The sequence below is a fragment of the Lepisosteus platostomus genome, chromosome 14 (genome assembly GCF_059453375.1).
Source record: "Lepisosteus platostomus isolate fLepPlt1 chromosome 14, fLepPlt1.hap1, whole genome shotgun sequence".
Lineage (NCBI taxonomy): Eukaryota > Metazoa > Chordata > Actinopteri > Semionotiformes > Lepisosteidae > Lepisosteus > Lepisosteus platostomus.
Genome location: NC_142624.1, coordinates 38,790,638 through 38,807,295, shown reverse-complemented (window position 1 = coordinate 38,807,295; position 16,658 = coordinate 38,790,638). Strand labels below are relative to the sequence as shown.

The following is a 16,658-nucleotide window of genomic DNA, read 5'->3' as shown; positions in this document are numbered from 1 at the left end:
ATGGGTATTGTAGTTTATTTAAATACCATATTTATGCGCAGAGCGCTGTATAGAACTACAAATCCCAAAATGCAATGCACAATTCATTAACGACGGTCCGTACCCTAACGTCTTGTTAGGGACTGTCAGTGTGTTGGACGCTTGAAGAAAAGCGTTCAATTACGGCTTTAAAATGTAAACTTGACATTTATTATAACGGAGGTTAACAGCGTGGACAAGGCGATAACGCAGTTAAAGAAACGGTTCACATTACTCAGATTGCTCCAGCCCATTCCCAGCTGTACATATACTGTAAATGCGTCTCCGGGTTTGGTAAATGCGAATTTGTTCTCAAAATCGACCTACCCGGTCAAAAGAAGGAATACATTGAAAATAAAAAGCGTGAGCTCACCACTACAAGGTGCTTTTGCCCAGATACGAGAAGCGAACACACGAGATGGGGCTACGCGTCTGCGGGGGTGAACTGGTTTTGTTCCCAGGTCATATCTGTTCAACAAGATGTCAGAGCACCTGCCACAAAAATGACTAACTTTGTGTCTTATAACTTCCCGATTTTGTTGCGGTTATAAGTGATATGCTTTTTATGGTCAGTATATAGCACATTTATTAGCATTTGTGCAGATTTATGAGGTGTAAATCTTAGCCGGTTTTCTTCTTAGAAGTGCATTTACAACTGAGGACTGGAGGCGCTCCTTCGTGCAAAGGATTTGTGGGAATGTGGGACAAACTACTGAGCCATGTGACTTTCAAGTAACAGCTGGATGAGATCCAGGATCAATTAACCACTGAATACTTGTAACTACTGTATTCTAAGGTTTATTTTGTTTATGCTTATTTAGTTTGGGCTTATTTATGTATGCAGTGACTGAGAGTGGATCTCCGTTCTGTATGAAATTGATTTTTCGTCACAGAAAAGACGAGGACATGTTAAAGAAGTAAAGGCACAGTTTGAGCTTTATTAATAATACGGATTTCAGAACATCAAGGAACATAATGAACATTAAAGTTGAAAGATTTTTAAGGAGGCATGTTTCAGTTCCAAGTCTGTTTATGGGAATAAAGAATTTTTATGTATCCAAACTCAATAAGGTTTCTATCCCAAAAATTATCCAACCTTTAAAATACAGAAAAATATCCCCAAAAGAGTCATGAAACATAAACGACAACTTCAAAAATGTGAATTTCTTCGTACTTGTTTAAGGCTTCAGTTTTGAATGTTGGCTTAGTGAGAACCACAGGCGTGAAGAACAAGAGGGTCAGCCGTTTCCCCGCAACTGCTCGTCACTTCGATGGACCATAAATGAACTAAAGAAAACAACAGCTACATTCCCAGGCTTAGCTTTTATCATGCAAACTTATACACAAATCTTCATTTTAAAAGAGTCTCCGGCTGCCCCTGTAAACCCAAATTTCCTTTTAAGTGACGATAGAAGGCCACGACGTACAAGTCCGTTGGGAAGGTACTTACAAAGCCATACAGGTAAGGAATACACGAACGATATACTTCAGTATAACAGGACAAAGGTGATGAAGGCTTTCCCCTCGAGTCCTGCAGCGCTACTCGGCCTCGGCGGTGTCCTCCACGAAATACGCCTCCAGGCTGCGGCCCTGGCGGACGTACTTGATGCTCTCCACCTCGCCGCCGTAGTTGCTGGGCTTCTGGAAGTGGATCTCCAGGTTGTCCTGCAGGTCCTCCTCCTCCAGCTCGTCCCGCAGGCCGCTCAGCAGCACCGTGCGCCTCGAGACGCCGCAGAACGTCTGGGAAGAGGGCACGCGGAGCCGTCAGGGACGCACGCACGCACACACACAGAGTCCTGAGCAGAATATAGCTTCACTGCTGACGAAATGGGTAAATTTATATATATAAAAAAAAGATTACTGCTTTTTCAGAACTGTATCAAGGTCTGACGACCTGACCGTCCCGCAACACCCTGCTCTCCCTGAATAGTATAAGAATATTGCAACAGTGACGCATGTGAACCAATGATCCATTCTCATTCAGATTCGTGGGGGAAATGCATACAGTACGTCACAGCTCCAGCCCACGGCTCTAACGGAGGTTCTGACTCACCTGTAATTTCTTTAACTCGTACTCGAAGCACGGCTGGACACGGCTCTCAAGCACCTTGACACCTGTGTCTACGGTGTGTTTTTTCTTCAGGGCCAAATGCTCAGCCACTGCCATAATGGGGGGGGAAGAAATGGTGGCATTAGATCTTTCGTGTTTTCTCGGACGAAAGCAGTGACTCGCCTGACCGATACTGGAAAAAAACAACCTCTTGTACATTCACAGTTCTCCAGCTGCCAGTGTTGTGCAGTGTCGTGTAATGACAAGAGCTCGCCACCAGAGGCCGCCCCTTGCAAGGGCCTGAAGGCCTCGGTCACTTTCGCTCCCTGTTGGACACAGCCCACCCGTCTACGTCTCCAACCGATCGACTCGAATGCAGACGTTTCTGCATGTTTGTCGCTGGACACGCAGAGATTGTGTGCCTTGGAGACCACATCCTGTCACGGAGCAGGCGTGTCTCCTCTCCACAGAGCTCAAACCTGCTTCCCACAATGAAATGATTCCACAATGACTGATTTCTATCTTCGTCGCAGGAGAGGAATGCCTCTCGCTTGGCCTGAATGGCGATTTCAGATTTTCACCGCGTGCGACAAAGGCTGCTCGCTTCCAGAGGCGTCTAAATACAAACCTCCGCCGTTGAGGAACGTCAGGAGCCCAGTTCCTGATCTGCCATTGTAATCCACACTCTCCACCTCCCCTCCTCCCTTGCTCGGCTTGGAGAAGCTTATCTCCAGCTTGTCTCTCATCGTCTCTTCTGGCACGACAGGTGGAATATTGGAAACTCTGACCTTCCTCTTCGAAACTCGGATGTGCAGCTGCCACACAACAGGGGCAGATGTGAGCATTGTTCCCAGATTAAACCAGAAGAAGTCGTGTATCAAAATACTAATGAAGTCAAATCATTTCATAACTTCACAAGCAGATGCACACTGGCACAACCACTTGTTTCAAACAACCTTAGTCGAGAATGGAGAATGGCTTTGTACCTCAAATTTTACTGAAGGGTCCATTGTCACACACAGGGGCTTCACATCCATCTTCGAGTTGTCAAACTCCACGTGGCATTTGGCTAGTTTTAAGATTCTGCTTGCAACTTGAAAACAGAAAGAAAGGGTTATGGAAATTAACATTTTAATATTCTATTTCTCTTGCATCTTAGGCTTCCCTTTCTTGGCAGTAACACATCCACCCATTGTCTAAGTGCTTTATCCAGTACAGAGTCACGGGGGAGCCCGAGCCTATCCCAGCAAGCTGTGGGCGTGAGGCAGGGTACACCCTGGAAGGGACACCAGTCCATCGCAGGTCACACACACGGGGCCAGTTTTCCCAGGAGCTCATCAACCTACCAGCATGTCTTTGGACTGTGGGAGACAACCAGAGCACCTGGAGGAAACCCACAGGAACACAGGGAGAACATACAGACTCCACACAGACAGCACCCCAGGAACTGAACCCAGCAACTTAACCACTGCGCCACCATGCCACCCAACTGACAGTAACCAGTGACAACAGAACTGAACCCGGGACCCAAGCGCTGTGAGGGACAAGTGCTAACCCACAGGAGAAGACTGTTCTACTGTACCTTTTTCTTCCTCAAAGGTGATGAGAGCCTGGCCTCCGCTCAGAAGAAAGAGGGGTCTCCGTATGATGGTGAACTTTCCCTCAATGTGGTGGTTGTCTCCCTCCTCTGCTTGTCCAGTGAATTTAAAACTCTTTTCAGGAATACTCGCTTTTATCTTTGCATGAAAAAAAAAACAATCAACATAAGAATTTACACCAGACGCTGTATTTCTGAAGGTCACCCTCGCAAGTAGGAACTCATTCGTCTTGGAGCAGAATCCACTTCTCCTACTTCCACAAGGTGCCTTTTCCATTTAATATGGGGCACCACTGAAATGATGTGGTGAAAGTGAGAGGCACACAGGATTAAAAACCAATGCTGTTCAGCAAATGGGGACAATGCACACGTGCCTAGCAAAGTTATTTTAATTACATGCCATTGTAACTCTTAAGCATTGACTAAATTTGGTACCTTAAACTGTTGCTTGAGACGTGCGTGTTCTGATCTCTTGATTTTCAGCATTTCCTCCTGCTCCAGCAGTTTTTCCTTGAGTGCACCGTTGCTTTTCTCCAACTTTTGAAGCTCTTGCTGTGAAACGTTGACAAAAACGTTATTTAACATTGCTATAAATGTGCTACACAACATAATATACATCACAGCTGTGTTCATAATGGCTAACTGCCAAGTAATGTCAAGTGCAAAGCCTACACATTAGTCAAAGCAATATATTATCTTCATTTAAAAGGGCTGCTATGACCAGTCACACTGATCAATGAGTTTTGTGCGACTGAAGATATGAAGACTAGTTTTATTTTTCAATCTATGAGATTCAGTCTTGAATATTAATTACAATAAGAATTCCTAAGTACACAATTAATACAATATACCTAAGTAGCTTTATTACATACATATAGCATAATTCTTTCCTCCATAGAAAAAAAAACAACGGCATAAGTCAGCTCATGAACCTGCGATATTCCTTTCAGGAGGGTTTACAGTTTTGCCCTGTGGGGAAAAGACGGCCTTCACTGTACCTCCATTGCTCGCCTGTTGTTTTGAAATGCATCAGATCCGTGCTTGAGCTGAGCAAGAAGTTCCATTGTCTCGCTCTGGGCTGCCTTCTTCTGCTCCTCGGTGTCCAGTTTTTCCAGCAGCAGCCTGGACTTTTCCGTGTCTGCCCTCTCATGCTTTTGCTAGAGCGTGGAATCAAATGAGAAACAGCAGAAGGAGTGCTTCAGTTTTACAGAGGAAAGCACCACAAACACAGGCGCTGCAAAATAACCGATGTATCGAAAAGCACAGGATTTCAGTTTTGTGGCATTCAAAGTGTGCAGTACTGAGACCTGCCATGCAGAGTTAACTAAAGAGAGTGCAATTGCATATTCCATTGTGATTGGCTCTAATGGATTTCGAAAAAATGAAATATAAGATTTAAATAAAAAAATAAACAAAAGCATTAAAAATAACCAAGTAAGGAGTACAAGCATTCACTGTATGTTTAACATTCTTTGAAAACCAAAACATGGCACATGAAAGGGTTTGTGAGTTTCTGACTTGATTGCAAGTGTCCATTCCACATGTCTTTACACATCAGCACGTTGCTAGGGAAGACGTCAAGGAATGTCTTTACCTTCCACTTGTCCAGTTCCTCCAACAACGCTTCAAGCTGCGCTTGATCCTCTGGGCTCAGGGTTTCATCTCGAAAGTTATTCTTTACGAAACACAAGCAATAAAACATATTTCACCAGCTTTACCCAGACAAATTCCATAATTCACCCTAATTCATTCATTTTAATTCTTTCACCCATTTTCAGTCTGAAAACACGTTGGAGGTCCCCATTTATTAGCTACTGCGTTTCAGCAGTAACATAAGATCTCCGGGTTTTGTGTACATAAAACAAAATGTGCAAAGGTTGCAATCAGGCACCTTGTTCATTTAATTATGGAGTCAGTTAAGTCAAGTCAGATAAGATAAGATTTTATTGTCCCCTGAGGGAATTTTTTTATGGACACACAGCACTCCTGTACATTTAAATAGAATGCAAAAAAAAAGAGAAGAAAAACATTGCACATCATCCTATTGCACATGTACAGTATAACACATAACAGCATGTAACATTTATAACACATCACAAAACATATCGCACTCAAGAGGGTTGTAAGAGTCCACAGTGTCCTCAGGACCAGGGTTGGGTCTGGAACCCAGCAGCTTTTCTGTGGCTCCTACAGTTTTAAACACCTCACCTGGGCGAAAGGTGATCCAACGGATCCAATTAATGTTTAACTGAAACATTTTTCCCTTCTCCACGGCCTCAGGCCACTGACAAATTAATGAGACACAGAAAGCCGTCTGGAATCCCGAATTTTCTGGTGTGAACCCTGTGCTAATTAGCAGGAGTGAGCACCACTGCTCTAGAGATTCAGGAAGTTTTCTGTCTATTTACTCATGTAAGACATGTGGTCCCGGCCCTGGACCTGCAGGGGGACACACCTTAACTGAACCCTAAACTGACTAATTGACTAATTGACAACATGACTAATTCGAGCTCTTTAACTTATTTCAGCCCTTAAACCTGTCGTAGGTCGCATTTCAACTACTCTACTTTCTAAGTAAAATAAAATCCCAGAGATCTGAGTTGAAGTGAAAAACATCGCAAAGTTCCTCAGTCAGGCAGCATGGTACAGTAGTTCAGTTAATGCTTCACTGAAGTAATTACGCTGGGCTGGAAGGGAAACCAGCAACGGACCAGGCCTCCAGCACCACAACCGGAGAGCCCCGATGGTAAGAGGTTCACAAATACAATGTATAAACATGTAAAAGTAAAAGGCACACACGCTCACCTTACAACACACGTTTCACAACTGGAGTCGGAAAGTTTTTACAAGTTATTGACACTAAGGATTTACCTCATTTTTCATAATGTCGCACATAACATGAGACAACAATAAATGTAATTGTGATACTCTATTATTGCTTTTCTGCTTAAGGAAAGAAATAGGATTACTACCTTAATTAAAAGAAAATACTCGTTCTTCAATCTAAGTAATGTACTGTACTTACTCTCCCATTTGGAAGTGAAGTGTCCATACCTTCCTTTGAGCCCATCGCCGCAGTGCCTACAGGAATTACACAGACATGAACAGTTCTGGCTGTGGTGCCCGAGACCAGGCCACTCCTTCCGCTTTTACATACTGGCAGAGCTAACGTCCTTATAAAACTGTTACAAATGAGCATCTTTCACGCTGCCGCGGAACAAATCAAATTATAATTAAGTTATAAGGTTACTACGTGTGAATTAGGAAGCTTGTACAGCGATTCGATTACTTTATATTACGTCTGCCTATGTACTGTATACAGCCTGTATATGTATATAGTTAATGTAGCGAACGGACGTCTAGTCTGTGCTTGTTCCTCGACATAATTTAAAGTATACATTTTTCATTACTTACAGTGCAGAATAGTAAGAATAGTCCCTTTTTCTTTACTTTTGCAGAGCGGGATACTGTTCGTGCTTCCTGGTTCTGCCGATCTTAGGGATTTTCACCGAAATGGTTTCTCTTTCTTCTGACGAGTTTTAAAACAAAACCGAAAGTTAAAGAGTAGAGCTTGTGTAGCAAAGAGCAAGTCATGCTCGTAAATACATTGGTCATTTGGGACGGTGAGCTTGGCGTCGCACCGGAGATTTCAACAGCTTTCTTAAAACCTCAGCTCCTCCACAGCTGGGGCTTTCCGGGCTGTGAGCTACCTACAGATAAAACAGAAGAAATCAAATAAACAACCGCAGCACCTAAGTTAAAATACATCCAGTGCATGGGTCTCACCCCGTCTGGCTATACTGTATCTGTGTTTTTATTATTCATATACAGCAATATAGAACATTTATGATATTTTCGACGACTGTTACATTTTTTGGCAAAACATTTCGTCGTAAAGTATTGATTGATACATTAAGAAAGTTGTAGGAACATTCTGCTTTTAATTAGTGTGAAGTTTTATTATCCAGACGTTTGTACTGGAACTTTAATATTCCAACAAATACACTATCAGTTTCACAGTCTGATATATAAATGTCTATATCAACTGGAGAGAGGTTGTCCATTTTGTCTAGTACTTCATTTACAAGGAAGTTAGGAAGGTCGCTTTTTATCTTTCACTTTTGGTTTACTGCCGGAGTTGAGAGTTACAGGACAACAACTTGTAGCGCAGAATGTCTGGTATTATATCTTTGTTGATTTTGCGTTTTTAATATTAAAACGTAATGGCGATGAAAACGTACTCGCTGCTTTTAGAAGGTCTACCCGATGACTTCGGTTGTGTCAGGTCGAAACTGGATTTGTACTTCAAAAATAAAAGAAAATCGGGAGGAGAAGTGTTGGAAATCAGACATCACCCCGAAGACAGACGAGCAGCTGTGCTGGTCTATCTGGAGGAAGAAGGTAAATATTTTCAAATGTGTTTTTTTTAATTGGGCGTTATTGCCTAAGATGTTGGAAACTAAATCAAGTACATAATGAAAAACAATGGCGTTTTCCTATTACGGAGAACAGGAGTGCGTCTTTCCTCTATCCTCCCCACTACTAACTTTGCTCTTCTTAGTGAAAAACAAGGTGCTGGAGAGAGGAACCCATCGCGTGGATCTGAAGACATGGGGTACCGTAGAGCTACGTGTCAAGCCCCTACCGGAGACAGGTGGGGACCCCGGAGCGCCGCGCCTCCCCCGTCTGGAACCGGAGCGCCTGCAGGGCAGAAGTGCGGCAGTGTCCCGCACCGAGGTGAGTCTCACCCCAAGCAAGGACAGGTCAGAGGTCCGAGCGTTTCTCGTCCGGCACTTCTGTCTGTCTTCTGTACTTTCAAGAGTGAACTGTGGGAACTGGCCAGTTCTCCGAACCAAGTCGTCACAGTAGTGATGAACTAACGATCAACAGAGGGGAACTTTCATGACCCACATAAACCGTATTAAAGGACATGGGGGGGGGTCAGCTCACATAACAGTGCACAAGCTCCGTGAGTGTGAAGACACCAAAGTCTTGACTGGGGATTTTAACAGGTTAAACGTTTGCAGGGTTTTTTTTTTTCCGATAAATGGTTTATTCTGTTTCTGTTCTAGTTGATTGAAGTTGACATTAGCCAATAAAATAATCAGGAGAAAATAACAAAAGCTCAAGATGGTGTGGAGGTAATTTCTATGCTAGCTTCAAACTTTAGTGCACAATGCTGACTTCGTCACTGTACTGGGTGGAATATTCTGTGTTTCCTTACTTGAGGAAACAACAAACCAGCCCTTGATAATGTATTTGTAGTGACTTTTCTTTTTCATTGTTTTAGAGTCCCGGTGATGAGCAAGAACATTCAGTTTGTCAAGCAGGTAGGAAGACCAGTGCAGTTCGTGGGTTGGAGGTGGTGATTAGACAGATACTGTAGATACTTTATTAATCCCGTGAGGGAAATTGCAGTGCAACAGCAGCAAGGCACAATCAACACAGCACAGTGTAATGCAATAATACAATATAATTATAAAGAATTGCACACAACACAAAATATACCAAATAAACCAGAATGTACAGTGCACAAAGACAATGTATTGCACAGAACAGGTATATTGCACAATCCACAAGCATATTACACAAGTGTAAATATATATTACAGAATCATACTGTAGATAAATAGCCCAATCCACTTCCACATATTGCACACCAGTTGTAAACAGAGGATTACTTTACTACCAGTATAAGTCCAGAATAACTGTATTCTGCATAAGAATTGCAAGAGGTATCCTGCAAACCTCTTTATTGACCCCAAATGAAATAGACATGCAGATGAATATCAGCCACCCGTGAAATATGCAAGACAAAGCTGATGACCCCTAAAACACATTGATTATCACGCTGTTTCTTAAAGCACAGTGAAGACGAGGGCCCGGGGCTCACAGTCTGTTGGCTGTTGTACCAGCCCGGCTCTCAGTTAATACACTCGAACCCTTGATCGGTTAATAATGTCAAAAGTTCATCGTTGGATTCATTTGAACTGGTTGATGGTTTTCAGTTCTTGAACATCAGAGGTTGCCTTTAAACTACAGTAAATCTTTGGTTTAATGGATGCCCCTTTAACAGCGTTCAGACAAAATCTGTGAAGGGGGACTTCTGTCTGTAAAGTCAGAAATATCAGACGTTCGCTGCTATTAGGGGAAATATACACATAATAAAATAAGGTAAAAATAAATAGTACCTAGGTTAAAAATTCAAAAATGTCAATGGTGCCCTATAGGGATAGGTCAGTCGCATATGATGGGTGTTGTTCATGTTTCGTATACTTTAGAGAATTATATACTTTATATTTATGACTCATGAGTTGTTTATGATAAAAACAGCACAGGAACAAATTTCATTGACTGTGTTGATTGTAATCATTAAAAAATAAGTGAAAATGATTCAAGAAGAATATTGTATATTTAGTATACATACTGTGTGTTTCTCATATAATGGTGTATTTTGGGACTGAAAAATGTCATTCTTGATTTAATAACATACACCCCTTCCCCCCCTATTTACTCCAGGAAACCGAGGGTTTACAGTATTGTATTGCATAGTTGTAATAAAATACCACACTTTTGAGTCAATCAAAAAAAATGCAGATACTACAATGGAGCAACTTGTTAGTTCAGTTCAGGCTTTAATTAAAACATCCGGCTGAGCAGCGTGTAGGTCTCCTGGACAGGATTAGGAACCTCTGGAGCAGAGGTTGGACAAAAATACCTTGAGGTCTGTTCTGGTTGTTCCTGTTGAGGACAAAGGTGTCTGCTGACTTACAGACCTTTTGTTTCCTCCAGTTACAGAGCTGAATTCCCTGTTGCTGAGCAGTGATTCCCCGATCGACGAGGAGATCCTCCGGCTGTATTTCGATCAGTTCTCTGAAGACGTTGAAATCGACAGGCTTGAGACAAACAGGTGGATACTGAGGTGTGTTCACAAGGAAGGTGCGTATAACACCGAGCCTCATGAAGTACCCTGGCTCTTACGGTAAACACAGTAAATAGTGGCACCTATTGGATTCAGAGGAGGAATGTCTTAACTAACTCCGTATTAAATATTTCGATTTAAAGCAAGGCTTTGATAAGTTTCATCATTAAAGGTTACTTTTCTAATTAAAAGCTTAAGGTAGGTAGGTAGGTGTGTGAAAGGATATAATACTGGTGAGTGAATAGAAAAGAGTGTGTCATCTTTAGAGGGGCACCATTTGACCGGGCTCATTGGGCCAGAGTACTGCAGGGAACAGTTCAGGCCCAGTCTTCATCAGGTCCTTACATTCTGGTTTATACAGGGGATCACACAAACACCTGTGGCTGTGCTAAATGAACACAAGATGGCTGAGACTCAATGTTGAGAAGTGCAATACGATCAGCACAGGAAGCATGATCATGATTCCAAGCACAAAGCATTTTACCCATGAAAGATATCTGGCTGTTTGTGTAGATTCCTCTAGGGTCTCATCAAGCTAGTGTGAGGAATTTCTGGTAAACATAAACAGAATTTGTGGGTATATGTTGTGATTTTTGCTGTATTGTAGGTAGACTGTCTCGATGGCTTTGAATAGAGAATTCTCTGAAACATCTAAAATAAGTGATCAGATACTACATCTTGTTTAATTCATTGTAACATTCAGGTGACCCACACAATAGTTGCTGTCATTTTAATGTGTTTATTTAAATCCCTGTCACCTTTCAGTGTAGTCCACTATATCTGCTGTGACATTCCTTTATTAACTAAAAAGCCCCATCCTCTTAGTAACTGCTCACGTTGATATACTGTATCTCGACAGGTCATGATTATATCATGGGCCTGTGTGCACATCTTACCGCCTTTAATAGGAAATACTTTCCCAGTGTCTGCACTGCAACACTGTAGAAAAGCCCACCTTACGTCAGCACAGAGCATCGCCGTGAGAGCGGTTATTTGACACACACACACCACGACAATTCACATCTTGCAGATCTGGAGAAAGTCCTCGCTCGGAAGGAGCACACGGTGAGTCACACCGCCGTGCGGGCGGAGCTGTACGATGAGGAGGCCGAGGAGAGGCGGCTCGACCCCCGGAGGTTTGTCCTGAGGGGGTTCGGGGAGACCTGCCCGGCGGGGTTCGTTTCCGTCTATCTCAACAGCTGTAGCAAAAGCGCAGCGCACTCCTGGGAGCTGCTGCCTGACGGCATAGCTGTGACTTTCCATGGGGGTTTAGGTGAGTGACCTGCCGCCCCGCGACCCGAGGCCAGCAGCATGCCTCTTCTGTACAAAACCACTGGAGTTTCATTCACGCTCAGATCGATGTCCCGATTCTTTCACCTAGTGTTCCTAGCCAACAAGGAACACCTTTTAAGCTGTGTCTGAAAAGTTGTTCGTTTCTATGAGTTATGGGAATGAATATCAATTCTCTCTGGCCTTTTCTCAGCATTGAGGGAGCTGGAGGTCAGATTCCTCTTTCTTCATCTGCTGTATGGAGTCACGGCTAGCAGCCACACACTGCTGCTTTACTCTTAGTGGGGCTCATCAGCATGGCACTGACAGCTCTGACCAGTGAACACACATGTGTGTATCTATCTTACTGCAGCATCTTTCCACATGCTGGTGTGTTTTAAGAGCTTTCAGTCACTGAGTTATGTACATTCATATTATTGAACTCCTTCCCTCACTTTTATAACCTATCTATTCATACATCCTTTACAAATAAAGATTTAAAGTTTTTGGAAGGGGTTCTCTCTGTCGTCTTACAAAAGCAGTTCAGGCTCAGTGCAAACTCTAGACACGAGACGTAAAGCGAAGGCAAATTAACAAAGTGCAGAAAATGAAAAGTGATATGAAGGAGGGATTCATGAGTGTAGAACTTTCTGAACTTTCAAGATAAATTCATCTGTCTACTGTATGTACTATTTCCTATGCATGTTTTAGCATTTTTTTCATCAATACTGTAATTGAAAATCATCAGTCGTCTTTAACTGAAAATGCAGACTGCATTGCTGTTTAAATATAGCCCCTTTTAAAGAAACTGGCGATTTTTTGTCATCTTTCTAAGATCCTCCTAAGTTCCGTGTTTTATCACTTCAGATGTTAAATCTTTTCTGAAGAAGTGCTTCACAAAACACCTGCAGGGCAATGCGATCACAGTCACCCGGCTGGAAGTCACAGACTCAGTCCTGGTCCGAGGACAGATGAGTGCCATCACAGAAGACACCCTGCAGTTGTATTTTTCCAACCCTAAAAGAAGTAAAGGAGGGAAAATAAAATCACTGAGATGGTGTACAAAAGGAGAAAGCATCATTATTTCTTTTGAGGTTGCTCAGGGTAAGTTATTAAATAACAATGTCCTTGCCTCTTAGTACAAAACCGTTTACATCCGCCATTAAGTGGGAAATAACAGTCTAATCAAATATGTATAAAGGTGCTCATGAGCTGTGGTGGACAGGTGTCCTGTCCAGGGTGCAGACCTGTCTTGGGCTTCAGGGTCAGGGAACTGCCTCGTCTTTGTCCAGGAATAAGTGGCATTCAGATAATGGATGGATGAGATCTATCCATCGTCTGCGTATTTAGTGACATTCAACCATTTCAGTATTGCAGATTTAATCATCAGTTCCTTGTTTTTATTTAACAGATGCACAGCGAGTCTCTGAGCAACCACATGTGTTATGTGGGGTCAAGATGACTGCCCACCTGTACTACAGCAGTTTAGGACAGGCTTTAACTGGACAAACCCCCCCACTGCCTAATCTTCCTAGTGAAATAACCATCCCCATGGATCGACAGCTACTGGACTACATTACGAGCAGGGCCAAGTGCACAGAAGAGTTTGAAAAAGCTTTAGGGGAGGTTTATGCTAAGGTTCATTTCGAGGGGTCCCCACAGCCTGATCGGGTTGTGGTAGAAATCACTGCTGAAAGCAACTCCCTCCTGCTGCACCGCCTTGCTCCCAGCTGGGAAAGGAATGCCAGACAGACAGTACATTCCCTTCTTGATAAATATCGTATAATTCAGTTGAAAACAGAGACAGCGGTGTGGGAGAAAATTAAGACCAAGTGCCTGAGCTGCATTTCCCCTGACCTGAATGTCCACTTTGAAAGCACCACGAGCTCAATTGTGGTCCTTGGACTGCAGGAGGAGGTTCAAAGCCTTCAAAGAAAAGTAGAACTCCTGATGAAGGAGGCAGGCGCAGAGCTGGAGGTAGAAAGGAACACTGTGGAAAGCAGGGTCATGGGGGATAGCGAAGAGGAGCTGGATTTCTTGTACAATCTGGTTTTCCCTAAACTCGTGGATATCAAGCTTTCGAAAGACCAGTCTGCCTTGGCCTTGTGCTTGAAGGGCCACCGGGACAAAGTGAAACAGGCAGAGTCACTCGTCAGCGAGACTCGGCAGAAGCTTGTCGCTCAGACTCTGAACCTCTCCGCCTGCCAAACCGAGTTTCTGAAGTCTCTGGACGTGAAGGAGTTTGTGCGGGATCATTTTGCCCGGAATGGCATCTCAGCCACAGTTCTGAGCCACAAGTCCTTCCAGGTCCTCGCTGAGAAGAAGGACATCAAGAGAGCTGTGGAGAAAGTGCAGGAGTCTGTGACAGAGGAGATCATCAGGCTCACTTCGGACCAAGCTCAAGTCGCCAAGACTGAAAAGTGGGAGCAGTTTCTCGGCGAACTTAAAGCAGAGGTGGGAGGCAGTGTGAGGATCGCACAAGCAGATATGCAGATCTCAATATGTGGATATGCAAACCTGGTGGCTGATGCTGCAAAGAAGCTGAAGGGATACTTGGACAACAAAATGCCTGCTACCGAAGTCATCCCACTCAACTCTGCGCACGAGGTGGAATTCGCCGATGCTTACATGAAGTTACCTGACAATCCTGAAATCAAGGCCCTGGCTGTCACCATCCTGCCGCTGCGCGCGCCTGCTGCCCCCTGCTTGAAGGTCACGGCAGCGGCCGAGCACATCCGAGGCGCGGTGGCCGCCGTGAGGAAGCAGATCGCCGTGGTCGTGTCAGAGAAGCACGTCTACGGGGGAGCAGGGGAGTCCCGAGCGCTCGCGAAGCACGAGGACTCGCTGCGGGCCCGGGCCAAGGAGCTGGGGTGCGCGCTGTGGCTCTCGGTGCAGCCCGCCAGCAAGCCCAGCTCCGGCCCGCCTTGCGTCGTCAGGATAGGCGGGGTGGTTGACCTCTCCGTGCGGCAGGGCGCCGTGGCGGGGCAGCAGGCGGACGCGCTGGTGTGCCCTGTGAACGGCAGCCTGGCCTTCGACAACCCCGTCGCCCGGGAGCTGCTCGCTGCCGGGGGGCCTCGGGTTAAGGACCCCTGTGACGACCTCCTGAAGACCAGGCAGGCTCTGCGTGCTGGAGAGGTGGTGCCCTCCAGCCCCGGCAATCTGCCCTCCAAAGTCCTCCTGTTGGCCGTGCTGCCCATATGGGGCAAGTGCAACTGCGCGGGAGTGGGGGGCCAGCCCCTGGAGAGCGCCTTCCTGCACACAGCGGTCCTGCGCTGCCTCCAGCTGGCCGAAGAGAGGCGGTGCAGCTCCGTCGCCCTGCCGGCGCTGGGATGCGGCGGCTTCGGCTTCCCCGTGGCCGAGAGCGCCAGGGTGGTCATGGGGGCCGTGCTGGCGTTCTGCGACCGCGAGCGGGAGGCCGCGCGCCACCTGAGGAGCGTCATGGTGGTGGAGTCAGACATCCGGAACGTCGAAGAATTTCAGAGTGTCGCCAAGGCAATGGTAGGTGCAGTTGTGTATACGTGCGCAGAGTGCATTAGTTAGTGCTGTAGTACTCGATATTGCGGGAGTGCTAGATTGGTGTAGGATAGAAAGGGAGGAGGAATGAGAGAAATCAAGAGCCTTATGAACAGAAGACTTGTTAAAGACAGTGTTTGATTTTATAGAGTACCTCTTTATCTGATGCAAACAGAACAGCATAAAGTACAGGACTATACACAGAGTAATAGCTCTTACTATTTTATCTCTGGTGTATTTCGTGCTGAGATAAGGAAACAAAAGCATTTAGCTGGGATTAGAGCCTCACCCAAGTTGTTCTGCGGCTGCCACAGAAGCAAGTAAACAGGTTGTGAATTCCTGTGTGACCTTATGGTTTTCCCCCTGAACGTCTGGGTTTTCCAGTCTCTCCCAGCACCCCAGACACTTCAGCGTCTGACGATAACAAATCCTAACACAAAGGTGTTTTAAAACGAGGTCCAATGAGTTAAGTCTCTTTTTTTTGTGCTGGGTAGACAGCACAGCTGGCCTTCAGGGTGAAACAGAGTTGCTGATGACAAAAGCTAAGGCAGCGCAGAACAGTTGAAGGGACTCTTGTGATGAAGGTCGCACCGATGAGGAAAGGGTGTCCTGTGGATGATTGTGTGAGTGAAAGGGAGCTATAAAAATCATCATCTCCATTGCTCTTGAAGAAATATCACCACATAGACATTAGCAGCTGTATTCAAGACTGAGACTTCTTAGTACTTTGTTGTGACAGAAAGGGGTTAAATGCTGAATGTAAAAATACCAACTAACTGGGCTAAAAACTACTTTAGAGACAGAGGATTTGATAAAAATCTGCCAGACACACTGAATAATCATCCCTCTTTACAAACACTTTAAAATACAGTCACGAAAATTCCTGAAAGCCCCGCTGTTCAACAAGGAATTAAACCACTGCATGAGCTGATCTGAAACATGTAGATCATTGAGAAATAAAATGTACCTGCTTGAAATAAAATCGCTGATGATATTAGAGAACGAAGCACATCAGAATAACTCCTGTGTGTCACATTTATGTCTCTGAAACAGGGGCAGACTGGTAGAGCATCTATGGGCAAAAGAGCACCTTCCCTTCCTGCGATTTCAGCAACTCTGTACAGGAAGTCAACCCTTCATCCCCACCTGCTGAGCGGTACGACTCCGATTGTACTCAACCCCGCGCCTGCCCCTCTCGGCCTCTCAATCGTTACCTCCGCACTTCAGAGCCACCACTGCTTCTCTTGAAATTCACCACAGTCCCACCACTGCAGTGAGGAGATTTAAATG

General features: G+C 44.8%; 2 protein-coding genes across 3 annotated transcripts in view; one reads left to right on the top strand and one right to left on the bottom strand.

Annotated features, from left to right (window-relative positions):
- Positions 1 to 936: 936 nt before the first annotated feature.
- Positions 937 to 7,238, bottom strand: nmi (N-myc (and STAT) interactor). Of its 2 annotated transcripts, XM_088606246.1 has the most exons (10): positions 7,080 to 7,238; positions 6,691 to 6,746; positions 5,260 to 5,340; positions 4,664 to 4,822; positions 4,101 to 4,217; positions 3,651 to 3,804; positions 3,055 to 3,161; positions 2,697 to 2,883; positions 2,072 to 2,178; positions 937 to 1,758 (listed from the first exon to the last, which is right to left on the bottom strand). In XM_088606246.1, the coding sequence occupies exons 2-10, from the start codon at positions 6,733 to 6,735 to the stop codon at positions 1,558 to 1,560; spliced, it is 1,158 nt and encodes a 385-aa protein (XP_088462372.1). In that variant the 5' UTR covers positions 6,736 to 6,746; positions 7,080 to 7,238; the 3' UTR covers positions 937 to 1,557. The 2 variants fall into 2 exon arrangements, with proteins under 2 accessions (XP_088462372.1, XP_088462373.1); XM_088606247.1 differs by lacking the exon at positions 6,691 to 6,746.
- A 503-nt stretch (positions 7,239 to 7,741) lies between these two features.
- parp14rs3 (poly(ADP-ribose) polymerase family member 14-related sequence 3) overlaps positions 7,742 to 16,658 on the top strand; it is a 20,055-nt gene continuing 11,138 nt past the window's right edge. Inside the window, exons 1-8 of the mRNA XM_088606218.1 lie at positions 7,742 to 8,066; positions 8,227 to 8,402; positions 8,956 to 8,995; positions 10,457 to 10,603; positions 11,617 to 11,859; positions 12,723 to 12,959; positions 13,267 to 15,353; positions 16,422 to 16,524. Of these exons, the coding sequence (XP_088462344.1) occupies positions 7,889 to 8,066; positions 8,227 to 8,402; positions 8,956 to 8,995; positions 10,457 to 10,603; positions 11,617 to 11,859; positions 12,723 to 12,959; positions 13,267 to 15,353; positions 16,422 to 16,524 (3,211 nt within the window). The 5' untranslated portion in view covers positions 7,742 to 7,888. The remainder of the gene's footprint in view (positions 8,067 to 8,226; positions 8,403 to 8,955; positions 8,996 to 10,456; positions 10,604 to 11,616; positions 11,860 to 12,722; positions 12,960 to 13,266; positions 15,354 to 16,421; positions 16,525 to 16,658) is intronic.

Excerpts from the sequence above, each read along its gene's own strand:
- nmi (XM_088606246.1), bottom strand. The coding sequence starts at position 6,735 with ATGGGCTCAAAGGAAGGTATGGACACTTCACTTCCAAATGGGAGA. Across the intron at positions 4,218-4,663 it reads ACAACAGGCGAGCAATGGAG|CAAGAGCTTCAAAAGTTGGA; the intron begins GTACAGTGAAGG and ends AACGTTTCACAG. Across the intron at positions 2,884-3,054 it reads ACCCTTCAGTAAAATTTGAG|CTGCACATCCGAGTTTCGAA; the intron begins GTACAAAGCCAT and ends GTTGTGTGGCAG.